Below are 22,587 nucleotides of genomic sequence, written 5' to 3' on the forward strand. Positions count from 1 at the left end.
TTGTAAAGCTTTGAAGCAGTGTTTTAAAATCGGCCATCACTAGATATTTTGTCTTTATTTTGTTTTTTGGCACACAAAAAGTATTCTCGTCACTTTATAATATTAAGGTAGAACCACTGTACTCACATGAACTGATTTAAATATGTTTTGACTACCTTTCTGGATCTGACATTGCTGGCAATGGAGGCCTCACTGAGCCATCGGATTTCATCAAAAACATCTTAATTTGTGTTCCAAAGATGAACAAAGGTCTTAGGGGTGTGGAACGACATGAGGGTGAGTAATAAATGACATTATTTTCATTTTTTGGGTAAACTAACCCTTTAAAAATTACTTTGAAGGGTCAAAGGTCAATGAATAATCCACACACTGCAGTCAGGCTGTGAATACATGTTGGTCTATAAAATGAGTTTTACAGATGAAAAATGTTGACCCTACCAATAAGAAAACTTACAAAACTGGTAGCAGATGATATGGTATTGAAGGTCTACCATATTCATTTATCATGGTATTCAGAATTTACCCTAAGTTACCTGACAGAATACCATGATAATTTGTTAGCGAAACCCTCCCAAAACAAATGCTAACAAAATATTATTGAGAAAGTGAGTCGTGAAACTACAAAATCAACACGTGCGCTTAACAATTTCCCTTTATATTTTCCGCCTGTTTACTAACGGGAAATTCCCCCCAAACGAAGTTTAGAATACAGATTTATCCTATATAAACAATTACCTTCGGTTCCCAGGAGCCTGAGCAGGAGGCAGGCTTTTAAAATGTTATAATATTTTCTTCACAGCTTGTGTTTGTCATTATGGCCTCGCAGCGGCAGCCGGTAACCGGGCGCGTTAAACTCATGGAGGCGCGCAGGGGCCGCACGCTCTCCTCTTTAAAGCGCGCGAGAGAGGTTCTGCAGGTGCGAGCGCGAGCAGAAGGACGAGATTAAAGTGTCTCCCTCCACCTGTCTCTCTCTCCCTCTCTTTCACCTCCATCTCTCCGTTTGACGGGGTGAGGAGTGTGAGGCAGATTTGTACCGACAGCACCGCGCGCATTCTCCAGTCAAACGGCATAAAAGGCGCGCGGCTGATCAAAGCGCGCGCTGCGGCGCCCGTCTCGCGGGTTCACGACGTTTGAAGGTTAAAACAAAAAACCGACACGCAACCGCTATTTACATTTTACTCCGTTTTGCGTCTGGATAAAAACATTTTTTCTCTCCACCTCACTCCTGTTCAAAATCTCTGAAGCGCTCCAAAAAACTTTTCTGCACAAATAACAACATTAATACGCAAATATAGAAGTAGGCTAGAGGCGTGACGCTTGTTTGGAAAAATATTGGAATTAATTCGTTTAAAAATAATTTAATGAAGCCGACGTTTTGCGGAATGTGAAATGATGGCAAACGAGCAATTTGAAGGAAAACAACTTGTGTCGTGAAGGGGGGCGGGATGAAACAGATCCGTGTCGCGCTGTTGTGAGGAATTTCGTTCATATGGGATCGTGACGCCGGTGCGCTTCAGTCCAACGGCGATATTTGTAGTTCATCTTCTGAGGAGTTGAAACGCTCGTATTTACACACCAAGGGATTCACGGCGCAGTAGGATGATCCTCTGGGTGCATATGAATACAATTACACACTCGGTAAACAGCGCTCCGCTTATGAATGTGCGCAAAACTTGCGCTGCACGTGACGTAACGCTGCGTCAATATCAGGCAATCCGTCGTTAGAGCGCCTTTATTCCTCATATGACTGAGGGCTATGTTATTATCTCTAGAATATAAGTTTCATTACAATAACATGACTAAATATTATTATTTTATATGTGATAATTAATTTTTATATTTATCAAAATGCTACAAAAGTAGAACAAGCACATGAGCTGTTTAGCATTATATAAAACTAATGTAATATATGTTTAGTTATTTAATTATTAGCCAAATTACAAGGGTATAATTCCCAAAACTAATTGTATTAAAAAGACTTCAGGTGGATGTTGTGTCCCCAAGGTGTTTCAACCCATCATAAATCATAAATAACCCTTATTAAAATATACAATTCCTTAAGCATACATTTTATATATATATATATATATATATATATATATATATATATATATACATACACACACATACATACATATATACACTGTATATATATATATATATATACAGTGTATATATGTATGTATGTGTGTGTGTGTGTATATATATATATATATATATATATACACACACATTATGTTAATACTTGAAACATTTTTGTATACATTTTACAATTTTAAATAAATACATAAAAAATCCTGTTATGTGGAATGACCCATAAATTGTTACCAAGCAACTAACATGACAACACACACACCTTATAGAACGTAATGAAAACATGAACGTAACTGGCGATTTCAAATGATGTTTATTTGTACAAACTGATAGAAAAGGGAGAAAGCGATAACGGAGTTCTCCACTTTCACCTGCTTGAATCTGAGGCACATGTGTGTTTAAGTGCGTAACCAGTGTCTTTATGGCTGATCTAGAATCAGTCCTTCTTACAATCCATTCCTTAAGAGCTAAATGCCATAAACTGACAATTGATCTGCTAATATTGCCGTATGAAACAATCAAACAGCTATAAGAGATCCAGCTGCTAAACTTGACAGATAAAATGATCTTCATCTGGAGATTAGAATGCTTAGAATTAGGACCAAAAAAAATCTAGAATTCTAGATTCCATATCACCCCTTTCAAAATCAAATGTGAATTGTAGCCTTCTTACGTAATGTCCAAATCTAACTGGCCTGGTTTTAAGTGCTATATTTAGCATGCAAAAATATCATATTTATCTGATCTTATCCTTAACATGTTCTCAAATAAAGCTACATTAACATTTACATCCACATCAAAAGCATCATTTCAAAATGAAAAACCTCCAGATAACTCCAGAAACATTTCCTTTCAAGGCATTACGGCACATTAGTATTTACAGAAACTATTAGTGTGCATGTACAGAGTGGAATTACGCAGATTACTGAGGATAAGCTTCAATCACCATAGCATGACCCTGCAACACACATATAAGAGAACGTTATGAGGATATTTCCACACGTGTGCAAATGTGTACAGTACATTGTAGAAGCGATCGTGTCACACACCTGTCCTCCAGCGGCACACGCTGCCACCAGGCCATACTGACCGCCCTCCTTCTGCAGTCGGTGAGCTACTGTGGTCACCAGCCTACAGCCGGTGGCCGCAAATGGATGCCCGAGAGACAGAGAACCTCCCCATGTGTTAAACTTCTCCATTGGAGGGACACCGACCTGAAAAAACAGAGAAACAATGACCATGAGTTTTCATTATCATCAATATCATCTACATTACTATTGCTCATTAAAAGAAGGAAGCAAGATTTCCAACCAATTTTGAGTCGAACATCATCTTTAGCAACCAGTTTTGCATGGCAAATGCAAAACCTGGAGCCTCATTTACAAAACGCACATATGATTTGATCCTAAACACCTAAATGGATTTTATACTATGTCAAAAGTGAGAAACAAATCAGGATTTATAAAGGCAGAAACTGACGTGAAAATGTTCTTATGTGTACGAGCATGCCTACAAACCTTTTGGCATATCAGTAATTCAATTAATTCAACAATTAATTGTTTACAAAAATGTAAAAATAAATAGACAATCACAACATGCATTGATATAATTATGTGCACAAATAAGCATAATATTAACTGCTTTTTAATAATTACAACACTGAAATAAATCCATTTATATTAATGATTTCTTGAAAATAATGTACAGAAACCAGGCCATATACCGCACATAGGTTTTCAGAGCGTGCTTTGATTTTTTTGCCCATTGATGATGAGTGCCATACTTCTTCTGAACCATAAAGAGATATTTGTGGGCGTTCTAGTGGAGCTGATGCGCTTCTATACATTGCGCTTTAATTTAAAATGAACAGCGATTCATAAAGTGAGATGCATTGAGGAACATTTTTGTGTATACGGACGTTTTATAAATCGTTCATAGGAACGTTTCTGAAAATGTCAACATTATACGCACGTTTTTATAAATGAGGCCCCTGGTTTCTATAATAATTTTTTATTCATCTGATGCTCTCTCACGCAATGTGACATCTAGTACATTTATTACCGCTCAAATCCTCCTGGAGTATCCTGAGGTTTAGTGTCTTGCTCAAGGGCACAACGGTGATAGTTCATGAATCAAGCCCTCTTGGGCTTTGAATGCACAACCTATGGGACAATCTTTAAGCACTTTTGCACACCACCTAGTGTAAAACACACACACACACACACACGCCTACCTTAGATTTTCTGCCCATATATGTCTGAGCGAACCAGTCAGAGTCCATTGCCTTCAGGTTTGCCATGATCTGACCCTGAAAAACAAAAAAACAAAAAAAACAGTAAAACTTAACTTGAACGCCATTCACACACGCACTCACTAATAACTGTTTAAGTGCAGATTTTGCGCAGAAAAGTTTTCCCCAAAATTCTTCCAGATCACAACAGGTGCATTCAAACTTATGTACTTATTATACACATGCAAACAGCACTGGTTTCAACAGATTTAAATCTGGAAATGTCAAGTAAGGGTCTGTAGAACTGCACAGGATATTTCAAGCAGTATCAATGGAAAACTAGAAGGTGATGCTCACAGCAAAAGCTTCATGAAACTCAAACACATCGATGTCGTCCAAAGTCAGACCGCTCCTCTCCAGGACCTTTGGAGTGCTGTAGGTCGGCCTGAGGAAGAAAACAACAAAGACATGAGTGTGTGAGAAGAGAGAAAGAGATAGAAAGATATTTATAAAAAATAAAAAAAATCACCACACAGGAAAAAAACATCACATTTACATACTGTATTTAAACCTTAATATTAGAGATTGAATGATGTTGACACAGATTACTTTTCATAATCAATATGCAGAACCAAATTAATTAAGTTTTATTTCTGCTTTTTGACACTATAATCTGCTTTTTGAATTTTAAATTCATCCTGAAAAAATAAATGTTTCTTGGTTTCCAAAAAGATATTAAGCATAGCAGCAGCAGTTATTTTAAATTGTAATAATATTACTGTTTTTACTGTATTTTTGGTCAAATAAATAAAGCCTCTGTGAGCAGAAGAGACTTCTTTCAAAAGCATTTTTTAAAAAATCTTACGACCCCAAACTTTTGAACAGTATTGCACGTAAAAAGCTAACTAATTTATGCAAGCAGTACATTGAATAAATTACTTAAGCGTTTAACATGTTGTGCGAGAACCAAAGTAGAACTGAAAGTCAAAAATTGTCAATATTGGTAAAATATACTTGCCAAACTGATTATTAGCATGTCTAAATTAAGAATGACTAATTAAATTTAAAAAAAAAATTATATATATATATATATATATATATATATATATAAGGAAATAAACATTTAAACCAAAAATGCCAAATGTGTAAATGTAAACCTACATAAAACTTTAAATAGCAATCTATACAAGAGAGTCTCATTTTTCTGCAGACTGAATGAATGTCAGTCACAAACTCGCACGCCACAACACAACCCAACCACAACAATAACAAAACCCACAGCACAAAACCTCACAGGCCTGAAAGAGAAACAGAGAGGAGAGAAGAAAAGAAGCAGGAACTCACCCAAGAAGCAGCTGGTCTTTTGGGTCTTGAGACACATACACAAAATCTCTGAAGGTAAAAACACAGACATACAGTAATATCAACATCAGAACCACAAGCCGCTGTGTGCTGTAGAGATGAGCACATGACGTCTGTCTGCTGTAATGGGACACTATAAACACTGATCATTCCACGACATGAACAGCTTCAGGAAAACACAAGCTTGATTAACCAGAAAATTACATTTACTTAAAGGTAAAATGCATCTTTTTCCAAAAGTTTTATGGTTAATTTCCACTAAAAGAATAAAAAATTCTACACTTTTACACACATTTCTAAATACATGCATTTGGTTTTCAGATAGCATTTCAGAACGAGTATCTTAAAATTCAATAAATACATTTCAATAAATATCCATGATTCATGGGTACATTTGCACAGATCAGCTAAATTGTTAAGGAAAATACAGATGTGTCAGCGTTGGTAGTTTTTTAATGTAAGGCATTATTTTTGCTTTTGTACCTGAGATACGCTTTAGGCTTGTAACCCATAGCAAGAGCTTTCTCCTCTGACATGATCAAAACTGCAGATGCACCGTCAGTCTGAGTGAAAACACACACACAGAGAAAGTTCATCTTTGAGTGACAAATCTGACAGATGATCCTTAAAACAAAGGGATAAAAACAAACTGGATAAACCAGCATTATCTCAGATAAACTGACCAGGAAAGAGGAGTTTGCGGCCGTCACGGTGCCGTGAGGCTTGATGAAAGCGGGTTTGAGTTTAGCCATCTGTTCCATGGTGGAAGGACGGATCCCGTTATCTTTAGACACAATATCCTTCCCTGTGATAAAACATACATTTGAACAACAATCAGAACTGCTCAAATCAAACTTAGCTGTTAAAGTCTTGTTATTTCTGTTCAAATGCTTATTGCACTTTCACAAATTGCCTGCAAGCTGAATTAATAAAATAATTACCAACAAAAACAAAACCTATTTTTGGTCAGAAACTGAAATGAAGCGGCCAGTGCTGTTGTAGTTGTGTTAATTGTTCACCTGGCACTTTGAAGTTGATGACATCACTGAGCAGCCCGCTGTCTTGAGCTTTTTTTGCGAGCATGTGAGACCGCAACGCAAACTCATCCTGCTCTAAACGCGTCACGCCAAATGCAGCCGCCAGACGGTCCGCGGAGTGACCCATTGTCTCGGCTGTGGAGAACTCGGCTACTGCCGGCAGCTAAACACATAGAGAGACAGACATTTAGGAGCTTTTAAGGAAGGAAACTCAACTATACCATATGGACTGTATTTAAACAGACTAAAAAAAATTAAATATAGATGTCCTATTGAAAGATTACATTTTATAAAACAGATTCTATGAGACTTGTGATAGTCTATGTAGAACCAGTCAGAATGGGTTGAGAATTACAAACAATCAGTAATGTTGTGCCATGTATGTCATAATTTTTAAGCAAAAGTGTTTATAGCTGTCTTAATAGCGGTTTAGAATTTATAGCTATTTCCTGTGTAATTTCCAGTATAATTTCCTGTTATTTCCTCCAATTTCCTGTATAATTTTTGCTAATTATTTCTATAAATAATAATAACTAATAGTAATAATACTTTTCACATAATATATACAATAACAACAATAGCAATTTTTATATATATATATATATATATATATATATATATATATATATATATATATATATATATAACATTTCTAAGCCAACAACATGCGGCTATGAGTGTGAGCGGTGATTCTGAACATGTGGAACATCGGCTGATTCCGGACTCTGGCTGGTCGATCGGTGCATCTCTAATGATAATCAAATTGAGGTGCACTGGGGGTAATATGTGAGGTGTATTATGGATAATGTAGTACCTCTGGTGCAAGGTGAGCGAGGCGGATGGAGCCCAGCAGAGAAAGTCGTGCCCCGAGGGTCTTTGCCCTGTTTAGTGACAGCATTGTCTTCCGCATCTTCCGGCTGTGGCGAATCGGAACGTCAGACATAAACTCGACCCCACCGGCAACTACAGCATCACACTGACCGGCAGCGATCAAACCAGCAGCTAGAAAACAAATTAACAATCAACAGTTAAGTTGCCTCTGCTGTAGAATGATAAAGTTTAATTCAATTTCAATCTGTTCATGCATACTAAGTGACCATTGGTTGTTTAGAGTGATGTGTTTGTAAATGTGAGTTACATGCATTTAAACAGCTATCATCAAAAAATGTGTGTGTTCAGTACCTGTGGTCATTGCTTGGTTGGAGGAAATACACGCCATAGTCACCGTGTGAGCAGGAGTCTTATCTGAGAATCCAGCGCCAAGTGCCGCCTACAAGAAAACAATCAAAATTTAATTCCAAATTAACATATTATATATGCATTATTTCAAAAGTTTGAAAACATTAAAAATTTTTGTTTTTATAAAGAAGTCTCTTCTGCTCACCAAGGCTGCATTTATTTAATAAAAAATACAGTAAAAACAGTAACATTGTGAAATATCATTACAATTTAACATAACGTTTTTCTATTTTAATATACTTTAGAATGTAATTTATTCCTATAAATTTTCAGCATCATTACTCCAGTCTTCAGTGTCACGTGATCCTTCAGAAATCATTCTAATATGGCGATTTGCTGCTCAAGAAACATTTCTGATTATTATTATCAATGTTGAAAAATAAAGCTCTTGCACTGAATCAAACTGATAGACAGGTGTGGCAAAATGTTAATTCAGTACCCAATATACAAACACTGTCATTGCAGTAAGATGAAATCTCTGTACAGATGTCCGACCTCTCATTGGTCAGTCTGATAGCATGTTTCTCAGCAGCCAACCAATAAACACAGACCAGACAAACTAAAAATAGCTTGAACATCCAAATTCTATTTTAGAAATCATCACAGACTAGAGGACAGACTGACCTCTCTGGCCACATTACTGGTCTTCACTTCCTGAATAACTGTTCCATAGACAATATAATCAACAGCATCTTTAGGGAGACCGGTTCTGTTCAGCAGACCCCTGAAGAAAAACACAGACAGACAGTTAGTCCTGAACGTTAGAGTAACGAGTGAATCGTTATACTGTATGTGTTTGTGGTGACGTACTGTAATGCTGCTCTGGCCAGATCATGGGGCATCAGATCAGCGTATCTAATAACAAAGACAGAGAGAGCAGAGAGACACAAAGAATGATTTCACAGTTTTTTGCAAGGCATTGATATTCCTAAAACATTCCCTTCAGAGCGCTCTACAAAACCACGCCTCCTTCAAAACACATGAACTCTCACAGCAGAGTCTGCAAAGTGTCACGAGACGAGAGACGGCATTAAAGCAACACCATGGAACTTTTGCCGCTCTTGTGGTTAATAGACAAAACTGCATGCGTCTTGCAGAAGAGTATTGTAGCCGGAGCTTCCCCTTTCTGTTTATGTCTATGATGAGTCACGCAGGTACTGGGCTACTCCGCAGCGGTGCCGACCCGACCGGTCTAAAATATTTTGAATATAAACACTTATTATAGGTGTACTGTAGTGATTCAGGATAAGACAAAACCACAGCTTGGAAAATGGATTCATGATGTACTTAATATAAATTTTGTAAAATCTGAACACAAAAAAGTTACATAGTGCAGTTTTAAATTACATCATGTCTCAAAGCACATAACATTACAATAATAATGAATGTGAACAACTTACAGAGCTCTTACTTGTACCACCTGACCTCTGCAGATTCATTTCAGCGTTGATAGTGTTGACATAGAAACGCATAATCTGAGTCTGAGGATGTGAACAGCTCCGGGTTGCCATCTTTTAATTATGGTTACAACATGGCGTGAACACAGCATAAGCTCGTTGTTTTGGTTCAGGAGGAAATGTAAAAGGCGGCTGCTGTTTGTTTGTGGCGCTCAGTGACTGACGTCTGTCTACAACTTTGCATAGCCTTACAGAACGCACTGATGACGTGTGATGTCTGGGCGAGCAGGTGCATATGTTGACAGGCAGGTAGCACATCGTATCATTGCATTCGGACCGAACATTTTGGATGAACACGAATGAACATTTTTGGGTCCTGAGACTTCCACAGAAGATATATGTACATTTTTAATATTTAGACCACTTCTATTATTGTTTGCTATCAGCATGTGAAGAGAGATTCAACCAGTATAACAAAAAGTGTTTATAAAAAAAATTGCCAACCCTACAGTGCCTTTAATTCAGTCTGAAACATTTATTTGTAGTCTGTAGTTAAATTGCGTGCCATATAATTTTGGATTTTGTAACCTTAAAGTTTGAAAATTTCCTGTTGTCTTAATTGTTTGCTGCTTGGTATTTCTTTTAGAAAATTAAAATCTAGTTACTAACACCCAAAAAATCTAATGCTTAGTCTCTGTATTAATAACACAAGCTGAAGTGACATATTAAAGCAAGTCCAGTGTATCACTGCAAACATTTCAGTAAAAATACTTCAACAACATAATTCAAACAGTATTTCAGACCTGAAACAGTAGAACACAGTGCTAGTATCACAAAGGTCATGGATTTGAATCTAAAATGCATGAACTGATCAAATCTATACCTTAAATGCAATATAAGTCACTTTGAATGAAAGTGCCTTCCAAATGCATTAAAACAAATGTTAATTTCTGCCAAATGCATAAATTAGTAGTTATTTTTCCATTTTTTCTATTTAGGGAAATCCGACAAATCATCTTCTTTACCAGTCATCTTAAAAAAAATTAGAAAAAGAAATCTTAAGCTGACTTCGGGCGAACAAAATGTTTGTCTTGAATTTCATTATTAACATGACAGTTAAAGTTTAGTTTTGATTTGTTGTAATGTATCCAAAGATCAGATGTATCCAATTATCAATAAACAATGCTGCTTTAATCTCCTTTCTCCTCTTTATAAATGATTGTGTGATTGTTTTTGTTTCAGTTCACGAAGCCATATCTGAATTTCACTTAAGCACTTTGTGCAACTTGTCAGGCCATGTCTTACGTGGTGCCAGACAGGAGGAAGGGGGTTCGGACGCCATCCACCAGAACGATGTTCTTCACTCCTGGTTTGGCCAGAGTCTTCTTGCTCTTTACTATTTGGTTATAAAAGACACAGAAAAGAACAACAAAAATATTTTAAGGAATGTGCATTTTTCTTTTTATTTACTCTAATGTAATATTAAAAGTATTTCATTTAGTTTTATGAGGACCTTATAGAATATAGCAAAATAGATTGTAGCTGGACAGAGCACTGGTCAGCATTACACCGTACACGTTACCTTGAGCTTGCAGATGGACAGATGTGCTGAGAGAACGAGCAGCTGGAGAGAAACAGTTCTAATGAGTGATAATGACATGTTAAATGTTCAGTAACCTGCATAATGTGATGTGTTCATTAGCTCTGAAGACCTAGGACGTCTTACCGAACTGGGCAGCCTGCATAGATGTCAGTGGACTGCTCCTCAGTGAGGTCAACAACATAGACGCCATCTTTGATTATCTGGAAGACTTGAGGCAAAGTATGAATGATTATTAAGAGTAATATTTCAAAGCAAACTAAAAAATTTAACAGTTTTATTTCTCATTCATAAATTCAATGAATACCAATGAAAATAAAACTTGACAGAGCTGAGTTAAGCATAACAAATGAATGTTTTATTATCCTACTGAACGTACTGTTATCACACAGTGATGTAAGTGTTGTATAATAAAATGTATTTATATTTTACACTAACCTGGGCTGCGTTTCACAAACGTTTTGTGAGCCCAAGATGATTGAGTGTACGAGATTTTTTAATATAATGTACAGTGGCCTTTAAAAGTGTTTCGACACTTAAAATAATAAAAATGGAAAATGCGTGAGGTACATTAAGTAAAATATCAAAACTAAGTGACATTTGCACTCAAATGCTGCAGAATATCTTTATTAACTCTCACTTTTCTTAAGTCTCAATATCTTTGAATCAGCTGGTGTTTTGGTGATTTTTAGTGGATGTATGAATGTTTCCTAGCAGAGGAACTACAGGTGTAGACCATCACATTAACTATCAACATGCTCCACTAACCACAAAAACAGTACTGACTGTCTTCATATTCAAAATTATTATTATTATTTTGTAGTATAATTTGATACTTTTTGATTGAAAACCCTTTGCTTGTGCTATTTTTCATTCAAATAAATGCCACTTGCTTTTATATTTTGCATCAATGCAATGACTTTCAGATATTTGAGACAAGTGTTGCTAAAGTGTCCAAATGCTCTTTGAGCTGCTATTCATACTTTACATTAACCTGTTAAGTATGTGTTAGTAATCATAATACAGTAATATATATATATATATATATATATATATATATATATATATATATATGTCTGACACTGATCTGGTGAGTGTGTTTGTGTGAGAGAGAGTGTGTGAGTGTGTGACCCTTCACCTACTTCTGTCAGTAGACTGGACAAGGACAAATACACAACCGCATTAAACATTTAAACAGCTACTTAAGATCTTGGCATCATTATGAAACAACACTGATCATGATATAACCACACATGACAGTAAAACAACAGTAATGACATAAAGCTAACACTTTAACACACATAAACAAGTACACGGATTCATTCTTCCGCATGCCTAAAAACACTGTTTAAGATATTCATCAGGATTCATCATATAAACACAATGTGTGTTGTAATATAAGTACATAAATTATATTTTTACCTGCTAATGTTGTAAATGTGGAGAGAGCGCGATGTTTGATGTCTCTCGTCTGCCTAATGACTACAGCAGTGCACGAGCCGCAGGACCCCGCGTCAACTTGGCAACCCGAATCACTGCCTGAGCATGGGAAATATCCCGCGAATACTTACTTACTTTATTTTTTTTTTTTTTAAAACGACATTTTTTTTTTACATCAATATACACAAAGGAATAAATATAAAACGTTATTATATGCACCAAACGGGGGGTGATATGGTTTTATTTAAAGGCGCTAAATTGGCAGCCTAAATGGCGGCTGCAGGGGCTCGCGCTTGTCAGTGCGTACACGCGCGCTCACGGTGATGTCGTTTTGAGAAGGATGGCGAGCGCGAGACTGCTGTTGGCGCGGGGCTGCTGTACAGCCGTGAAAACTGTCACAGGTGACAAACTTATATTCATAAACGCATATGTAATTATTGTGTATATACATTATATTGTACTTGTATATCCGTTACTAGCACTTTTAATTGAGTATGGGAGATGTTGAATGAGGTGACCTGCATGAATGAACTTTCACCTAGTTTTTACAGTATAGGTCAGTGGGTCACAGTTCAGCAAATATAATTATAGTAATAATGGTGTGAAGTATAAGATTTTAAGTTATAATTATATATGCATAATTAGTAATTAATTGTAATACAGGGGCGTGACAGCTTACCATCCAACTGTGTTTACAGTTGTTGTGACTGTAAAATCAATAAAAAAAAATTAATACAGATGTTCCTTTAAGGAATGTAAGAGATGTTATCTGTTATTTGCAATATTATTTATTTATTTATTTATTTTACATCGATGGATAATTGGAAGTTTTGGCTACTAAGGCAAAATATGCTAAAAAAGTTTACGTATCAAGGAATTATTTTGTGTAAGTGTTGCTATTTTAAAAATGAATGGCAGATGAAATCTGTGTGTAGTAACAACAGTAACTATGGTATTTAGCTGGTAAAAATGCTCAATATGGAAAATTACGTTTCTCATTATGTTATACAGAACATGTAGAATTTTACCCTTGTAAAACACTCAACATGCAACATTTTTTAAATGAACAGCTAATTACAATTATAATATTTAATGTACTGTATATTGATGTGTATTTATTTAATGTTTGTTGTAAGTTTATGCATAACTATTAACACAAAAACTTCCTATGACCTGCTGACCTCTGATTGGACACACACAGACAAGTGTACCTGCACGCGGTGTGTGTTTGGTCATGTGAATGTGACAGGTGGGGTTGTATGGGGGAACTGGGGCAAAGGTCATGCAGGTCTCCAATGACAACAGGATTCTGGGCCAAAGTCACTGTGTCACTTGAGCATTTCAACGGAGACCCCACATTTAATTAAATATATTATCTTTAAGACTGCTGTGTGGTGTACAACATATTGACCTTACAATTTATACTGTGATATAATCAATGAAATATTGATAAATATTCATAAATATTGCTTTGTTAAAAGAAAATGACCTCTATGTGGACTATGTAACTTTTCTCATGGAAAGTTCAAGTGGAACTTTAGATGTGTGATCATGTTTATTTATGTTTTTTGGGTCGTAGGTCATGGACAGAGAAGTCTATCCATATCATCAGCTGTGCTGGGTAACTATTAAACACAAAACTGATGAATATGAAGACAATGTTTTCTTTTTAATCACTCCTTTGTCTCTCCGTCTTCAGCTCGCACTCATGTCAGTTATGAAGTCAAGGATAATGTTGCTGTGGTACGAATCAATGATCCAAACTCAAAGGTGAGTTCTGTTATCCCACGATTCCTCTTGTGTTATAATGTCTATGGCTGTGTCAGAAATCGCCCCCCGTTTAATAGGGCACTATTTGAGGAAACAGCCATTTTTAGTGGTGTCCGAAACCATAGTGAACATCACCGAGGGCACTCATTCAGTCCCACAATGCACCACAATAACGAGTGTACAACCGATTAGACTCAACGGCTAGAGAATACCCATAATGCAATCTTGCGGAATGAATTCCCATGTCTGACCAGAAGATGGCACCAGCAGCTGAATCATCAATCTATCCATTTTCCAAACCGCTTGTCCACTGTGGCTACAGCGTAATATCATACAGGTATACATTTCTTTTTAATTGATTATTGACAGAGTTCAAGATAAATCTTTTCATTTCTACTGGAGCGGCCATTTTGCACAAACTTTGCAAATGAGTATCTGAATTCACTCTATCATTTTCATTCACTTTTTCAACTGGACTATATTAGTGGACTAATGTAAGAAGTAGTGAATGAGGGTATAGGGGGCGATTTCGTACACAGCTAGTGTTTATTGATTAAAAGTTTTATCAAAGTGTTTATTGTTCAAACGTTTATGGTAAGATTTTTCAGCAAGGATGCTAAAGTGACAGTAAAGAAATTAATAATCTTACAAAAGATTTCTATTTCAAATAAATGCTGTTCTTTTGAACTTTCTATTCATCAAAATAATCTTTAAAAAAACAATGTATCAAGGTTTCTACAAAAATATGAAGCAGCACAACTGTTTTTAACATTAATAATAATAAATAAATGTTTCTTGAGCTGCAAATCAGCATTAGAATGATTTCTGAAGGATCATGTGACACTGAAGACTGGAGTAATGATGCTGAAAATTCAGCTTTGATCACAGGAATAAATTACATTTTAAAATATATTCAAATAGAAAAAAGTTACTTTAAATTGTAGTAATATTTCACTGTATATTACTGTTTTTACTGTATTTTTCATCAAATAAATGCAGCCTTGTGGAGCAGAAGAGACTTCTTTCAGAAATATTTAAATATCTTAAAGACTCCAAATTTTTGAACTGAGATTGTATATAATTATTGTGTGTTTTGTAGGTGAATACTCTGTCCAAGCAGATGCAGGCAGAGATGGCGGAGGTGATGAATGAGATTTGGGGGAATTCAGCAGTGAAGAGCGCCGTCCTCATATCCAGAAAACCAGGATGCTTCATCGCCGGAGCCGACATCAAGTACAACACACACTCTCACACACGCAGATTACCTTGACCATTTATAGAGACTCATATTCATCATTATCTCCGTCTTTCAGTATGATTCAGGCCTGCAGCACAGCAGAGGAAGTGACATCACTGTCACAGGAAGGACAGAAGATGTTTGACCAGATTGAGAAATCCCCCATCCCTATTGTGGCTGCTATTAACGGCTCCTGTCTGGGCGGCGGATTGGAGGTCAGCACATGTATTATTTCACTCTCATTTGTTTTTAATTAGTCATTAGATCACTTTTGAGATGGCTTTTTAACTGTGTGAACAGCAGTGATGTTATTGTTAACTAATACTAATAACATTTATCAGTAATTAAAATAAAGCATTAATAAAATAAAATCTAAATATTAGATGAAAATTTATGCTAAAAAGTCTTTTACTAAAACGAAAACGAAAACTGAGATGAAAGTAAATTAAAGCTATATAGAACAAAAATAAAAACTAATAAAAATTACAGAAGCACATAACAAAATTACTAAAATTAAACTGAAAATTGGAAATATAAAAATAAAAGGCAATTCAAAATTATTAATAAATACTATAATAATAGTATATAAATAATACTAAAATAACTCTAATTTTAGAAGTGATTTTTATACACTTCCTAACAGTTAAGAAGTGTATAAATTGTTAAAGATAGAATTTAAAAAAGGTAATATAATTTGGTATTATAAAGTCAGATGTTTCCATTATTTGTATACTGAATTAAGGCTTGTTCACACCACGAACGATAACTATAACGATAAAGATATAGTTCTAAAAATAATTCTAAATATAAAAGAATAGCAGACTCCACACCACAGCTATAACGATAATGGCGCAGATTTCCAAACAATATCATTGAAATCACTTTCAGAACTATTTTTTTCCAGCAGATGACCAGTAAAAACATTGACAGCCAATCAGAATCCATCCTGCTTTAAAGAGCTCAAGCATTTAAAGCGACAGACAACATAACTGTAGCACGTGCTTATCATAAACAGAACAGTATCGCTGGTGTAGACGCTAATATACTTACCGTTATAGTTATCTTTATATTTATCGCTCTTGGTGTGAATGGGCTTAATACAGACTTAATTCACCCATGGTTCTCATTTCTCTTGTTCTTTCAGTTTGCCATTGCATGTCAGTACCGCCTGGCCACTAAGAGTAAGAAGACGATTCTGGGCACCCCAGAGGTGATGCTTGGACTGCTGCCCGGGGCTGGAGGGACTCAGAGGCTGCCCAAAATGGTGAGGAGTTTACTGATGCTCCCGAATCGCTCAGGTGGACAGGGATATGTAGATGCTCCCTAACTCTGAAGGGTACTATGTTTCATAATGATGTTTGTGTGTCTTAGGTCGGCCTTCCCGCTGCATTTGATATGATGTTGACCGGCAGGAACATAAAGTCAGATAAAGCCAAAAAAATGGGGCTCGTACATCAGCTGGTGGATCCTCTGGGTGATTTAATCAATTATTATATTATATTATATTATATTATATTATATTATTATAAACAGTCCCTCTATCACAAATGAATCATGTAAATATATTCAAGGAGCTCTTATCATGGAAAACAGGATTTTTCCTTGCTTTGTTTTTAAATAATAATAAAGTTCAAAATAGTATCTAGACATACTCTAACATTAACTTCCTTTCCAGACTAGACTAAAACAATTAAAAACTGTTTTCGCTACTTGAAGCTGAAATAAAAGAAAATATAAATATAAGATGGGAAAAACCTCGACTAGCTTTTGAATTGAACTTCAGAGGAAAGATTAAAAGCCGCACAGGTGCAGAATTGGACCCTGATAACGTGTTTGTGTATTATGTGGCAGGTCCAGGACTGAAGAGTCCAGAAGAGAGGACCATCGAGTATCTGGAGGAAGTGGCTGTTGATTTTGCTAAAGGTCTCGCTGGTAAAAAAGTCACTGTGGAAAAGAAGAAAGGACTCATGCAGAGTAAGACAAACACATCAGTGTCAAGATGAGATAAGACAGACTCTTTACTTGTCTGTTTATTAAAGGCCTTTTTATTGTTTTATAATCTGTTTTTCCAGAGGTGCAGGATTTTGTAATGGGTCTGCCGCCGGTCAGGAAACAGATCTACAAAACTGTCCACAATAAAGTCATGAAACAGAGTAAAGGGCTTTATCCTGCGCCGCTGAAGATTATAGAGGTAAACACACGCATGCACAGACACAAATATGCTCAGGCACTCATGAATGACCTCAATAGTTTTTGTGTGTTTTTAGTGTGTTCAGACGGGCATTGAAAAAGGAAACGCTGCTGGATATCAGGCTGAATCTCAGGTCAGTATCATCCCCTCCTGAACGTGGCACATCCAATCAGATTTCAGGGTTTCACTAAGTTTAACCCTGTAAAATCTACTGTATCATATTTGATACACAAAGGCCTCTAAATTATCAACATGAGCAAAACTTTGCTAAACAAAAAAAACTGTTGTACATAGTCTATACTTTTTAGTATGTTTTTTGCTTTGAAATGTTTACAGATTTTTATGAAATAAATGTAAGAACAACTTTTATATTGTTATAAAGTTATATTGCTGAAGCAACTTAGGTATATTTGATCATCCATACAAAATTTTTTAGAAAAATCATGTTCAAATGTATCAAATTTGATCTATCAGGCTTTTGAGGAGCGTTTATTTGTTCATCTCTGTCATCATTGCATTGCATTATATGTTTTGACCCCCACAATAAAAGCTATAGAGATTTGATCATAAAACTAGGCATTTCAATATTTTACCAAGACATATTATTGGGAGATAGAGAGTGACAACTGATATTTATATGCATTAATATAAGTAGTCTGCTATACTGTTATAAAGATCTCATTGATTTACATTACAAGCATCAGAATTTCATATTTTTGTTTTGTGTTTTTCCTCTTCAATTATGAGCTCCATATTCTCATTATATCATACTATATGAGCCATAAAAGCCAAGTTTACAGGTTTACTTAAAATAACTACATCATAATTGATTAATGCAGCTCCTCTTGTCTGTTTTCTAGAACTTCGGCAAGCTGGCGATGACATCAGAGTCCAGAGCTCTGATTGGCCTGTATCATGGTCAGGTGGCCTGCAAAAAGAACCACTTTGGGCGCCCAGAGAGAGACGTGAAGTATGTCTGATGGGAGGGCATTAGTGATATGATGTCATCAGGACATGGGTGTAATTGTGCTTTTGATTTTTTTTTAGAAAGCTTGCTGTCTTGGGGGCAGGGCTTATGGGAGCAGGTATCGCCCAGGTAACAGTAGACAAGGGTGTGGCGACCATCTTAAAGGACACAACACAGGAAGGACTTGCCAGAGGTCAACAACAGGTGTACAAAGGGTTGGTGTAGCACACACAGAGATATACATACTCATGATAGATATAATATACAAATAATACACAGCAGTTTGTTTTTCAAACCCACTTGACTTGGCAACATCAGCTGCAAGTTATAGTGTGAGGCAGCAGAGGGTGCTGCACTCCATGACATTAGAAAGAAACAATTAGAGCTGAGAGCCACCAGATGTCAGTGCTGTGATCTTTCTGTCTACACACAGGAAAAAAAAAAGGGTTTAAAATTGTACCTTTAGGGGTACAACAGCTTGTCACTGGGGCACTACCTTACAAGAACATTTTTGTACCTTTTTTTTACTCCAAAAAGGTACATATTAGTACCTTAAGGTATGTATTTGTTCCCTAAGGTACTAATATGTACCTTTTTTGGAGTAAAAAATAAGTACTAAAATTAGTATTAAAATTGGTACCAAAATTACATATTAGTACCTTAAGGTATGTATTTGTTCTCTAAGGTACTAATATGTACCTTTTTCTTTCTCAGGCTTAACGACAAAACAAAAAAGAAGAGTTTGACGACATTTAAGAGAGATGGGATCATGTCCTTGCTGTCAGGACAGCTGGACTACCATGGTTTTGAGAATGTGGATATGGTCATTGAAGCCGTGTTTGAAGACCTGTCGATCAAACATAAAGTGGTGAAGGAGGTTGAGGCCGTAAGTTCAGTTTTGTGTGTGTGTTTAAAGGGATAGTTCACCCAAAAATGAAAATTCTGTCATCATTTATGAATGTTTGTAACCAAGCAGATCCTGCCCCCCATAGACTACTATAGTAGGAAAGAAAATACTATGGTAGTCAATGGTGGGCGAGATCTGCTTGATTACAAACATTCTTCCAAATATCTTCCTTTGTGTACAGCAGAACAAAGAAATGTATACAGGTTTGGAACAACTTGAGGGGGGAGTAAATGATGACAGAATTTTCATTTTTGGGTGAACTATCCCTTTAAGTGCGATTATACAGCTGTGCTGGTAAGTTTCTAGTCATATACACTACTGACCATACCTGTCCTGTGTGTAGGTGATTCCTCCTCACTGTATCTTTGCCACCAACACATCCGCTCTGCCGATCAAAGACATCGCAGCAGCCAGCAGGAGACCTGAAAAGGTGCGTGTGTGTGTTTTTTTTAATTGGGTTTGATTGTTATTAGTGAGTACTGAAGGAGTGATTTTTTTGCAAAAGTCTTTATGCTGAACTACACGTGTGTTATGTAGGTGATCGGGATGCACTATTTCTCTCCGGTGGATAAAATGCAGCTGCTGGAAATCATCACCACAGATAAAACCTCCAAAGACACAACAGCTTCTGCCGTGGCCGTGGGGCTTAAACAGGGGAAGGTCATCATAGTGGTGGGGGTAAGAACACGTTCTCTTACATGTTTTCAGCATTCATCAGGCATCAGTGAGTGACTATGTGTGTATATTTCAACAGGATGGTCCAGGGTTTTACACCACTCGTTGTCTGGCGCCCATGTTAGCCGAGGCCGTTCGTGCGCTGCAGGTAAATTCCTACATGTTTGAATAGCTCATGCAGGGAAAAATGATCTTTATTTGTTCCAATTAAAGACTCAAGTTTGCACGTTTGTGGATAAGATTAAGTTTTTTAGTAATTTCAAATCTAGGTATGATCAAGTTGTTTTTACTAGATGCAGTTTAGGTAATTCAAGATTTCACATAATGGGTGAAGAACCACCATCATGCCTTCTTTGTCAGACTCCAATGACTATTAAACATAGTTTACTGGACTGGATTGTTTTTAATGTTTAAATAGACAATTTTTATTCAGAGATTATTTTCTTGTAATAAAGCTTTTTGTTAATTGTGTGACTTGTACACTTTGTTCTTGCCATGAAGATTGTCTGATGCTGACATGTTGATAAGATTTAAAAAATGAATTGCTTGCTTGTAGTTAAATTGAGTCTTAGTGAAGAACGAGACATTTTAATTCAACTTTTTAATTCAATAATTTAATTTGACTGTTTGTTCAAAACTATTTTAATTCTATGAGCTAACTGTAATCTTTGTGTCTCATCACTTTGGCTATAGGAAGGAGTTGGGCCCAAGAAATTGGATTCCCTGACAACAGGATTTGGGTTTCCTGTTGGCGCGGCGACACTTGCTGACGAGGTCGGTATTGACGTGGCGGCTCATGTTGCAGAGGATCTTGGCAAGGCTTTTGGAACACGATTCGGAGGAGGAAATGTTGAGGTCTTGAAGATGATGGTCCAAAAGGGGTTCAAAGGTACATCTGTTAAACTACATACAGCTTTATCTTCATGAATTGTCAGAATTGTTGGTCTTACAGAACATTGATAGCAAAAAATGAATGTGCATTCGACTGATGACTTAATTTTGAAAACTATAGTAAAAAGCCTAACTATACTCGTCACATTCGAATTCAGCTTTCAGATTGTTATTTCATATATATATATGTGCACTTCAGGGCGCAAGTCTGGAAAGGGTTGTTACGTGTACGAAGCCAAGTCGAAAGAAAAGAAGGTGAACTCAGGAGCCGAAGAGATTCTTAAGAGCTTCAAGCTAACAGCGCCCCCTGCTGTGTAAGTTGGTTCACATGATTAACACCCCAGATTGTAGCATCTTAAACCTTGACATACCTCTGAAAAACCACTTCATATTTCTCTCTGGCCTTCTTTAGCTCCTCCGATGAGGATATTCAGTACAGACTCGTGTCTCGATTTGTGAACGAGGCCGTACTGTGTCTACAGGAAGGCATTCTGCCCGACCCCGTGCAGGGAGATATCGGAGCCGTGTTTGGGCTTGGCTTCCCGCCTTGCTTGGGAGGTAACACACACATTACACACCTTGTAATTAAAATGATTTATCATAACTGATGCGGGCCTAGTACTTAGCCCTGAGGCATACCACATTGTGCCTGGGGATAATTAAGGATTTGTAAAGTAAACTTTGGCAAGACACTTTTTTTCTATATTTCAGGCCCGTTCCGTTTTGTGGATTCATACGGAGCAGACAAACTTGTCCAGAAAATGAAGCGCTTTGAAGAGGTTTATGGTAACCAGTTCACCCCCTGCCAGCTGCTCATCGACCACGCCAAGAACTCCAGCAAGAGATTTCACAAGTGAAAATTCACCACCGTTATAATTTTTTTGATCTCAGTATTTGGCATCTTATAAAAAAAAAAAAAAAAAAGTTACATTCACTTACTTAAAATGGTGCATCATTTACAAATCCTTTATTTGTGTTTTATCATTTGTGGTTTAAAAAGCAGCACTTTCCTAACTTGGCCTGTACATAATTTATCAGTTTGTTTATGTGATCAAAAAAACGTTAATGATATAAAAGTTGAGATTTGTTCTCAACACCAAGATAAACTTCTTTTTTTTTTAACAGATAAAGAATTTTCTGAATAATATTCATTCAGGTACACATAACATCACTACAAAGCACTGTAAAAACATTTATGAATGTTGCAGCTAAATTTTTTTTTTTTTTTAACCAAGGTGCCTCAGATTATCTCCAGGTAGAGCTGGAGAGGGACTATTGCACAGTTATTATTTGTTGTATTTTTTTGTATAGCATAGTAGTTTGTATGTTTGCATATGATTCTGCTACAATAAACTTCTCAGTTTTGACTGAAAGGGTCTTTTCACACCCGACCTGTATTTCACTGTATGTAAAGGAAAACTCGTTGAAAGAGTAAAGAATGTATTATATGTACTCACATTGATATGTTCGTAATACAGTATGTAAGTATATACCGATACATTACAAAGTATGTACTGCAGTACAGGGATTTTCAAATTGTGGGGCCCCAG

The 22,587-nt window shown here is 36.4% G+C and overlaps 2 protein-coding genes across 2 annotated transcripts; one reads left to right on the forward strand and one right to left on the reverse strand.

Annotated features, from left to right (window-relative positions):
- Nucleotides 1–2,388: 2,388 nt before the first annotated feature.
- On the reverse strand, nucleotides 2,389–12,514 carry hadhb (hydroxyacyl-CoA dehydrogenase trifunctional multienzyme complex subunit beta). The gene is made up of 16 exons (XM_051874705.1): nucleotides 12,382–12,514; nucleotides 11,086–11,170; nucleotides 10,942–10,983; nucleotides 10,665–10,755; nucleotides 8,773–8,817; nucleotides 8,587–8,686; nucleotides 7,906–7,993; nucleotides 7,538–7,725; nucleotides 6,706–6,886; nucleotides 6,370–6,491; nucleotides 6,170–6,249; nucleotides 5,669–5,716; nucleotides 4,682–4,769; nucleotides 4,328–4,402; nucleotides 3,144–3,308; nucleotides 2,389–3,052 (listed from the first exon to the last, which is right to left on the reverse strand). Exons 2-16 carry the CDS (start codon nucleotides 11,150–11,152, stop codon nucleotides 3,017–3,019), a joined length of 1,416 nt encoding a protein of 471 aa, XP_051730665.1. The 5' UTR covers nucleotides 11,153–11,170; nucleotides 12,382–12,514; the 3' UTR covers nucleotides 2,389–3,016.
- A 144-nt stretch (nucleotides 12,515–12,658) lies between these two features.
- hadhaa (hydroxyacyl-CoA dehydrogenase trifunctional multienzyme complex subunit alpha a) lies at nucleotides 12,659–22,404 on the forward strand. Its single transcript, XM_051874704.1, has 20 exons — nucleotides 12,659–12,800; nucleotides 13,979–14,020; nucleotides 14,099–14,169; nucleotides 15,269–15,402; nucleotides 15,483–15,621; nucleotides 16,551–16,670; nucleotides 16,778–16,880; nucleotides 17,258–17,380; nucleotides 17,479–17,597; nucleotides 17,674–17,730; nucleotides 18,458–18,567; nucleotides 18,645–18,779; nucleotides 19,279–19,450; nucleotides 19,815–19,901; nucleotides 20,009–20,149; nucleotides 20,226–20,294; nucleotides 20,840–21,035; nucleotides 21,237–21,351; nucleotides 21,450–21,595; nucleotides 21,749–22,404. The coding sequence occupies exons 1-20, from the start codon at nucleotides 12,740–12,742 to the stop codon at nucleotides 21,892–21,894; spliced, it is 2,286 nt and encodes a 761-aa protein (XP_051730664.1). The 5' UTR covers nucleotides 12,659–12,739; the 3' UTR covers nucleotides 21,895–22,404.
- The last annotated feature ends 183 nt before the right edge of the window (nucleotides 22,405–22,587 follow it).

Source organism: Ctenopharyngodon idella, chromosome 20 (assembly GCF_019924925.1).
Source record: "Ctenopharyngodon idella isolate HZGC_01 chromosome 20, HZGC01, whole genome shotgun sequence".
Lineage (NCBI taxonomy): Eukaryota > Metazoa > Chordata > Actinopteri > Cypriniformes > Xenocyprididae > Ctenopharyngodon > Ctenopharyngodon idella.